This window comes from Molossus molossus, unplaced genomic scaffold, assembly GCF_014108415.1.
Source record: "Molossus molossus isolate mMolMol1 unplaced genomic scaffold, mMolMol1.p scaffold_m16_p_13, whole genome shotgun sequence".
Taxonomy (NCBI): domain Eukaryota; kingdom Metazoa; phylum Chordata; class Mammalia; order Chiroptera; family Molossidae; genus Molossus; species Molossus molossus.
Genome location: NW_023425348.1, coordinates 93,625,068 through 93,633,023, shown reverse-complemented (window position 1 = coordinate 93,633,023; position 7,956 = coordinate 93,625,068). Strand labels below are relative to the sequence as shown.

Here is a 7,956-nt window from a genome sequence, read left to right as displayed (position 1 = left end):
TAATTTTACCCCAACAATATCTGCACATGAAACAGTACCTGAGAGTCAAGGTGAATCGCTCCTCACCGCCCGCACCCCACTGCCAACCCCGAATACCATCCAACTCTGCCTGGTTGGATTGGCAGGTCAGGCCATGACCCTAAATAAGCTATGAGGGGTGGATTTAGCTCAGTTCCCCCCAAAGTGTGCGTTACACTACTGTGAGTTGTATTTGTTACTTCTAGGTCTTGCCGGACCCCCTCCCCCAACATCAGTCATCAATGTTGGGTTGTTTACATTTGACTCGGATGCCCAGCTTTGGGGGACACATCCCAAGCTCCAGCACCAAGGGTGTAAAGTGCTCTGCTGGGAAAATGCGTGGGCAAGCCCCTGGCCCTCCTGTCCTCCTGGGCGCTCCCGGGCCCACGCTGCAGAGCGCCAGGGCAGCAAAAGTATGTTTTAAAGACTAAGGTCATAAGTCAAGTTAGGGAGTCCCACCAGGGCGGCCTCAGACCAGCCTGGGGGCCTCAGTTTCCCCACCCGGGCCTGCAGCTGCTGAGCCCTGGAGCGTCCTTCCCTGCCCACCTGCACGCAACTGCCAGTCCCTGGGGCCCGCTTGCTGTGCGCGCGCCCGGCCCCTACCGGACCCGGCGTCCCACCCTCCTGGCCGAGACCCCATCCACTCCCCCGCCCCGCCCGCTCACGTCCCACCCACCTGCGCGCCCCGCCCCCGGCTCCGCCCCCTCCGCGCGCTCCTCGCTCCAAGCCCCGCCCACTGCCTCGCGCCCGCCCCGCACTCCCCAGTCCCCGCCCACTCCGTCGCTGACCCCGCCCCCTTCCTCAACCGTTAACTGCCACACCTGTGTTCCAGCAACCCCCGAGCCGCAGGTGCGTCCCTCCGGACCTGAGGCCGCTGCCGCCGTCGGGTCTCCCCACTGTCCCGGGCCCGGCGTCGGGTCTGCAGGCGGGAGGTGGACGGTGGGCCCTGGGCAACCCCTCGGGGCGGCGGGAGCCCCCCCCATAGCCCGCCGCCTCACCTGGCGCGTCGTTGCAGGTGCGCTGGTCCTCCGGGCAGGGGGTGCGGGGCGCTGCCCGGCCCAGGGGGCGTCAGCGAACATGGAAGAGGCCCCCCTGCTTGGCGGGATGCCGGGTCCCGAAGAGGAGATGGGGCCAGACCTGTTCGGTGCGGAGAGTCGGTTCGCTCCGGAAAACATGGCCCTGAAAGCGCCGGGGGTGGCGAAGGCCGAGGAAGACGAGTTCCACGTGTTCAAGGACCCGTACCTGAGCCCCGCGGAGCCCAAGGAGCCCCTGCTGCACGCCTTCAGCCCCCCGCTGCACCTGGACTGCGGGAACAAGGTCAAAGCCGGGCTCCTGGTGGACGAGCACGAGGAGGAGATCCTTGGGGAGTTTCCGAGTCTCCCCGAGCTCGACCCCCTGGAGGACGCGGTTCTCCCCGCCGCCCCGCCGCAGGCCTACAACGTCCACTTCCTGTCCTCCCTGCTGACCCCGCACAGGAGCCCCGCCGTCGTGCCCCTGGGCGCCTGGGCCCTGGAAGGAGCCGCCCACCCCGGTGTCCGGGTGATTCCAGTAAGAGCCCAGCGCGAAGTAGGCACCCCGTTCAGCCCTCCCCAGCGCGAAGTAGGCACCCCGTTCAGCCCTCCCCAGCGCGAAGTAGGCACCCCGTTCAGCCCTCCCCAGCGCCGGCCTACACCACGTTCCCTCTCCGGGGGTCGCCCTGCGCCTCTAGCATCCCTGGTGGGAGTCCTGCATTCCCAACAGGGTGCAGCCCTCTGCAGCCCAAGACGCAGCAGCCGGCCAAGGCATTCCCCCTGAAGGCGAACTCTGCCCTGGGTCCCTGGGTCGCCTGGCCCGGCCCTGCAGAGGGCCCGAGGGCCGTGGTCAGAGCGAGCGCGCTCTGAAAGCAAATGCGGCCTGGCTGTCCTCACGTTTCTTGCATTCTGCTCCCCGACCCCTTCGTATTTATAGTGCTTTCGTCTCTAGCGTTTGTAATATAAATCACAGCAAATCCCTGCGCATGTCCAGCTAACGACCCTCCTCTTGCTGTGGAAAACCGCTGGGTGATTCTCTGCTCCTCGTTGCTGAACAAATCCACTTTTAAGGAAGCAAAAGAGCCCAAGGAAATGTATGTTGGCCCCCCAAAGGATCTAGTTTAGAAAACTAGATCACTCAGACATGAAATCATTTTAGTAAGTCCTACTTAAGCGTTGTGGAACCCCTGGGTCAGTGTTGAGATGGCCGGAGCTGACTTCTTGGACCACGAGCCATAGCAGCAGCCCGTGGGTTTCTGCTCTCTGGTTCTCTTTCAGCACCGTCACTGGTCCTCCGCGTGAAGGGGAGGCTGGGGCTTCCGCCATCCTCCCGCCTGACAGGGAGGGACCACAGAGTCCCCCAGGCCTTCTGGGCACGGGTCTCCCTCAGAACTTTTCAGATGGCCTGAATGTTAGACTGCACTTGCTACTGGGCCGACCTGCCCGGCATCTGCCGCCTGTTGGTCCTAGCACGTCCCTTAGAAACGCCATCTTTCTGAAGGATTCACCTGTCCTCTCTCAGGTAGCTGGGCAGGTGGAGGTTGGGGGGGTGCACAGTGCGGGCTGACCCTGTTTCCAGCCCTCCTTACATTCTTGCCAGGATCTAACAGCATCCCAGTTTTAGAACCCTCCATTCTGATGGTCATTTTTTTAACAGGCTGTGTGTGTGTGTGTGTGTGTGTGTGTGTGTGTTTAATTCCATTGATTTCGGTGATATCCTGGGTTTCTCCCTGTTCTAGGTAAGTCTGCTGAGTGTCACTGAGGTGGTGGTGGTGGCAGGGCACAGCTTGAACGGGAGCTGGCGGACATCCCGATGCTCGCTGTCTCATGCTCGCTTCCTGCTATTCAGTTAGAAAAGCTCTGCTACTGCATTATAACTGCCCCTAGGAACACACTGTAAATACTGTAAAACAGCAGCAGGGGTTTCAGGCTTCACGCGGGAAAAGCGAACAACGGACCAGAACGTTTTGTGCAGCCCCATGAGCCTGCTCTGAGGACAGTGCGACAGGGTCAGCCTTTCAGGAAGGTCCCACCAGGGTGCAGCTCTGTCAGAGTGGAGGCTGGCGAGCAGCGTGAGGGGCACCGACCAACCCAGGGACCCCTTGGTGACTTACACCAGGCGCCGCATGGAGACCACACCTCCACACCTGTGGGCAGTGGTTTGGGTCCTCAGGATCCTCAGTCCCCAGGGAGGCTGGCTAGCCGACTGGTTGCCCCACAGGGAGAATGAGAGCGAGGGAGAGAGGCACGAAGGGTACTGTGCACCCGCTAAGCCCAGCGTCCACAATGTGATTCCAAAGTAGTGACTCTCTTTCAGGTCGAAGTCGAGGAAGGAGATGGCGCTCTGACCAGCGAGACGCTGGAGGAGGCAGCTCTGCAGAACCCTCCTCCCCAGGAACCCTGCCAGTTCCCCTCGTCACAGGAAGCGAGGGACGCCTCGGGCAGCTCTGAGAGGGACGCCAACCCCATGGTAACCGCGCCCCAGAGTGTGGCTGTCCGCTGCAGTGTTTGATCTTATCACTGACCTCTGAGTCGACAGTACTGCCGTTTCAGGCATTGGTTTCCGTTCTGGTTGAGTGTTGAATCAACATTTCTGGTTGTCTCCTCCGTCAGAGGCACACAAGCGAGAGCCCTCCTAATGCCCCTCACATCGCTGAGATTCTCGTTTCTGCCGAGATGAGGACATTGCTGCACTTGAGTCACAGCAGTCAGCGCAGACCTGGGCTGGCCCCGGGACCAGCCGCACAGCTCAGCTGGCTGCTGGCATGTTGGTGGGAGGTGGGTGGTGGCCGCTGTCCTTCCTTCTGCCTCCGGGTTTCTGATAATACCACCAACACTCCTGTGGGACAGGGAATCTGGGATAGCTGTGGTTTACGTGACATTTCTCTTTTCTTTTAATCCTCACCCAAGGATAGTTTTCTATTGATTTTCAGATTGAGTGAAGGGAGGGAAGAAGGGAGAGAGCCCTGATCGGTTTGGCTCAGCCTGTGGTCCGGAGAGACCTGGGTTTGGTGCCCGCTAAGGGCACATACCTTGGTTGCAGTCTGTCCCCAGCCTGGTTGGGTCACGCGGGTGGCGGCCACTTGATATGTCCCTTTCACATCGATGTTTCTCTCTCTCTCTCTTCCTCTCTCTCCCTCCCACTCTATCTGAACAAAAAATGGAAAAATGTCCTCAGGTGAGGATAAAAAAAAAAAGAAGGGAGAGAGAGAGAAAACATTGACATGAGAGAGACACGTCGATTGGCTGCCTCCCACACAACCCCGACCAGGGCAAGGGATCGAACTGCAACCGAAGTATGTGCCCCGGACTAGAATTGACCCTTTGGTCTGGGGGCCGACACTCTAACCACTGAGCCAAACCAGCCAGGGCATTTAATCCTCTTATCAAGCCTATAGGGTAGGCATTATTTTTGTCTCCATTTTATGGATAAGAAAAGAGATGTTACAAAGTGAGCTTGTATGGGGTGCCTCTAGGACACTGGTGTCAGTGGCGAGGACTGGCAAAGAGGGGAGCCAGGAAACCCCCAACATTCCTGAGCAAAGAGCCCAAACAAGCAGGAATGCCCCCCCCCCCCCCAGTCTCGTCTGAGAAAGGAGGCCTTAGCCCGAGGCCCTCGCTTTCCTAGGAAATGAACTTGAGCTCAGCGGTGGCAGACGCCAGTGCTCACCTCTGTCTGCCGTCTACTCGGGCCACAGTAATGAGGACAGAGTTTTCCAGGACACACAGACCAATGAGCAGGGCGAGATCTCCTTCAGGTATAGCGGACGACTGAGGGCGGTTAGCACACACCAGGAGGACGTGCAATGGACAGAGGCCTGGAGAGTCCATACTGAGCCTTTCTCTCGGGGGGTGTGTGTGTGGCTATAACTTAATCCTCCAGATACAAATAAAACTCCAACTGAACACGAATGCCGGCCTCTTATGGAGTGAGAGAGACACATCGATTGGCTGCCTCCCACACAACCCCGACCAGGGCCAGGGATCGAACCGCAACCCAAGCCTCTTATGAGCAGAAGCTTTGACGCGGTGATGAGCACCTCAACAGCACAGGCTCTGCGTGTGTTATTTTGGTAACACTGATTCTTTATGCTTGAGTTTTCCCGTGTAGGAACCCCAAAGGCAACCAGGGCCAGAAAGCGCAGTGTCTGTGGGCGCACGTTGTTTTACCATCAGAGTGGAAGCTGTGTGTGGGCAGAAAGCGCAGTACCCTTGCCTCGGACCGGGCTGCACACGCGAGGGCTGTAGCTGTGCTTTGCTTGACGTGCGACTGACTGATGGGCGCGCTTGGCTCGAAGGGTCGGCGGCCCGGATCCACCGCGGTGGTCGGGGAGTGCTGGCGGGCCCAGGAATACTGACGTGTCCTCTTAGAACTTTCTGGTTCTTGGATTAACTTTTCTAAGTTGTAGGAAATAAAATCAATAGACTTTTTTTAAAAATCCCATGTGTTAAATAATAAAATATGCATGTGGCAGGAAAGAACAATTGCCATGAAATTAAAGAATATTCTGCCCTGGCCGATTTAGCTCAGCAGTTAGAGCGTCCCCCCACAGATCGGAGAGTCCCAGGTTCGGTTCCCCCTAAGGGCATGTACCTCAGTTGCAGTTTGTCCCTGGCCCCAGTTGGGGTCGTGTGGGTGGCAACCAGTCAATGTGTCTCTCTCACATCGATGTTTGGATGTTTCTCTCTCTCTCTCTTCCCCTTCTCTCTCTCCCGCTCTATCTGAAAATAAATGCAAAAAAAAAAAAATGTCCTCGGGTAAGGATGAAAAAAAGAATATTCTAAGCATGTAACCAGCTACAGAGATGGAGTCCAGGAGGCGAAGCCTTCCCCAGAATGGGGCTGGCAGCTTGCACCCTCTGTGCTCATGTGGGCCCCGGGGAATGAGGCGCATGGTCCCCTGGTCCTTACCTAACCTCATGAGGCAGGAGCTTCTGTTAGCCCACCCACAGGACTCACGGGACAGTTCCCTCCAGAGAGCATGTTGTAGGGTAAGAAATCGAGGCCAGACCTACCATTTGCTATTTTCCATGGAAACTTAAATTCTGGACTGAAGCTATGTTCTCAGGTTGAAGTGTCTGTAGGTCCATATTACTGGACAGTGCAAAGGGCAACCCGGTCATTGTCTGTCTCAGGTGCGAGGCCAGCTGGAGGAGGGCTCGCAGGTGCTGTGTGCAGACGGCGCTGGCGCAGGGGACCTGAAGGCGCTCCACTTGGTCCCTCAGTACCAAGACCAAAACCCTTCTCTACAGTCAGGTACAAAGCAAGTTAACTTAGAGATTATGTCATATATATAAGTTGGTAAGTGAATATGTTTGGCTTTGTACATAGAATAAAAGCAAAACAGGCAGAGTATTAAGTATTAAGCAGTTTGGTAACCTTCATACTCCAAGTAGTAGCTAAGAATAGAAAAAATATCTTTATAGACTAATTTGTGTGCATTATATTGACTGTCTCAAATTTTTGGACAGCCGTCTTATACTTGTGCTAGCTGCAGGGAGCTGTGTGACCCTAACAGACGACAATTCATGCCCACTAGTGGGTGTGCCCAGAAGTGCCTGGGGAAGCATCAGCCTTTCCCGGGAGGGTGGGGCTGACGGCTCAGGTGTGGTATCAACTGCATGTAATGTAACCATTTTGTCTGGTCACCACGAGTCTGAAATGGCTGTCTCAAATGCCGACTGTCTGACATTCTTCTCCTCAGAAACGTCTCCAAACAGGCGAGTAGTGCTAAGTGACTCGGGGGATTAAATGCACAGCTTTAGGGCTGTGTTTATGGAAGTTGGACACAGTTCTTGGAAACCAAGCGTTTCTATGTGGACTGCATACGTAATTGTGTTACTCTAAATCTTGGGCTAGCCAGGATAGCTCCTGAGCAGATGATTCACTGAACTAGCCCATAATTCAAATCAACATTATTTAAACCCAGGTGGCACTTCAGTGGACTTTTGGAGTCTGAGGCAAAAAAAAAAAAAGATTGTGACTCCTGTTCCATCCTGATAATTTCTTTATCCAGGGAGTCAAAGCCTCCAAGACACAGCCACGGACTTTGGGCCGGTCCCTGCAGCCAGAGCTGCATCTGGTCCTCCACACAGGCAGGGGGGGTTCTTCCTAATTCCCTTCCCGCTGGCGCACGGCAAATCCTGACGCCTTTTGATCCGCAGGAGAGGGCTTGTATGATGCTCTCTGAATGCATTTCCTTGACATATAACCTAATTCCCTTGCCCAGTCCCCTTTGTTACGCTGTGAACACACTATCGCCTTAAAATAATTGCATCCTGACCTAAGTCTCAAAGTAGTGTCACTTGGAGGCTGCACAAGCCTGCCTCAGAAAATGTGCCCAGCTGTTGGGTGATTCAGGAGACTGATGCACCCCACCTTCCATGAGGACCCACGAGCACCAAGGTTCACAGGCCCTTCAGTATCTCAGGAAAGTTTTTCCTTGTGCCCTTAGGCCAAAGAAATGCCTATCAGTTCTAATCCTTAAGTAGTTCAGGTCTAAATAGCCTGACAAATATTTACATCCTAACAACTTAGTAAACCAGTTGAAAAAGAATGCACATAAATTGAAAGTAGTTCACCTGGTGTCCAACAGATGTCGCTGTGCTTTCTTTGAAAACAAACTATCCGGGCTCCCTGGTGGGTTTGCGGCGCCAGGGGCTTGGGAACCTGGGCACTGGCAACATTGTTCAGCATAGACTGTCCCTGGAGTGCAAGCTGAGGAGCTTTATGGCAAAGAAAAAGGGTGTAATTCATGAAAAAAAATACATTGACCTGAAAGATTTTATAGAACAAAAGACAAATGGGATGAAGATAAGTTTAAATGACTTTGCATACAATAAATCCATGATATATTTTAATTTTTGTACATTCTTCCATGTGAAAGTGGAAGAAAAGCAATATATGGTATCAATTAATTTTAATTGTC

The 7,956-nt window shown here is 55.0% G+C and overlaps 1 protein-coding gene across 3 annotated transcripts in view; it reads left to right on the top strand.

The window, feature by feature from the left end:
• Positions 1-1,095: 1,095 nt before the first annotated feature.
• TESMIN (testis expressed metallothionein like protein) overlaps positions 1,096-7,956 on the top strand; it is a 30,489-nt gene continuing 23,628 nt past the window's right edge. For all 3 annotated transcript variants that reach the window (XM_036260052.1, XM_036260050.1, XM_036260051.1), the window contains exons 1-3: positions 1,096-1,566; positions 3,346-3,498; positions 6,164-6,284. In XM_036260052.1, the coding sequence (XP_036115945.1) occupies positions 1,096-1,566; positions 3,346-3,498; positions 6,164-6,284 (745 nt within the window). The remainder of the gene's footprint in view (positions 1,567-3,345; positions 3,499-6,163; positions 6,285-7,956) is intronic.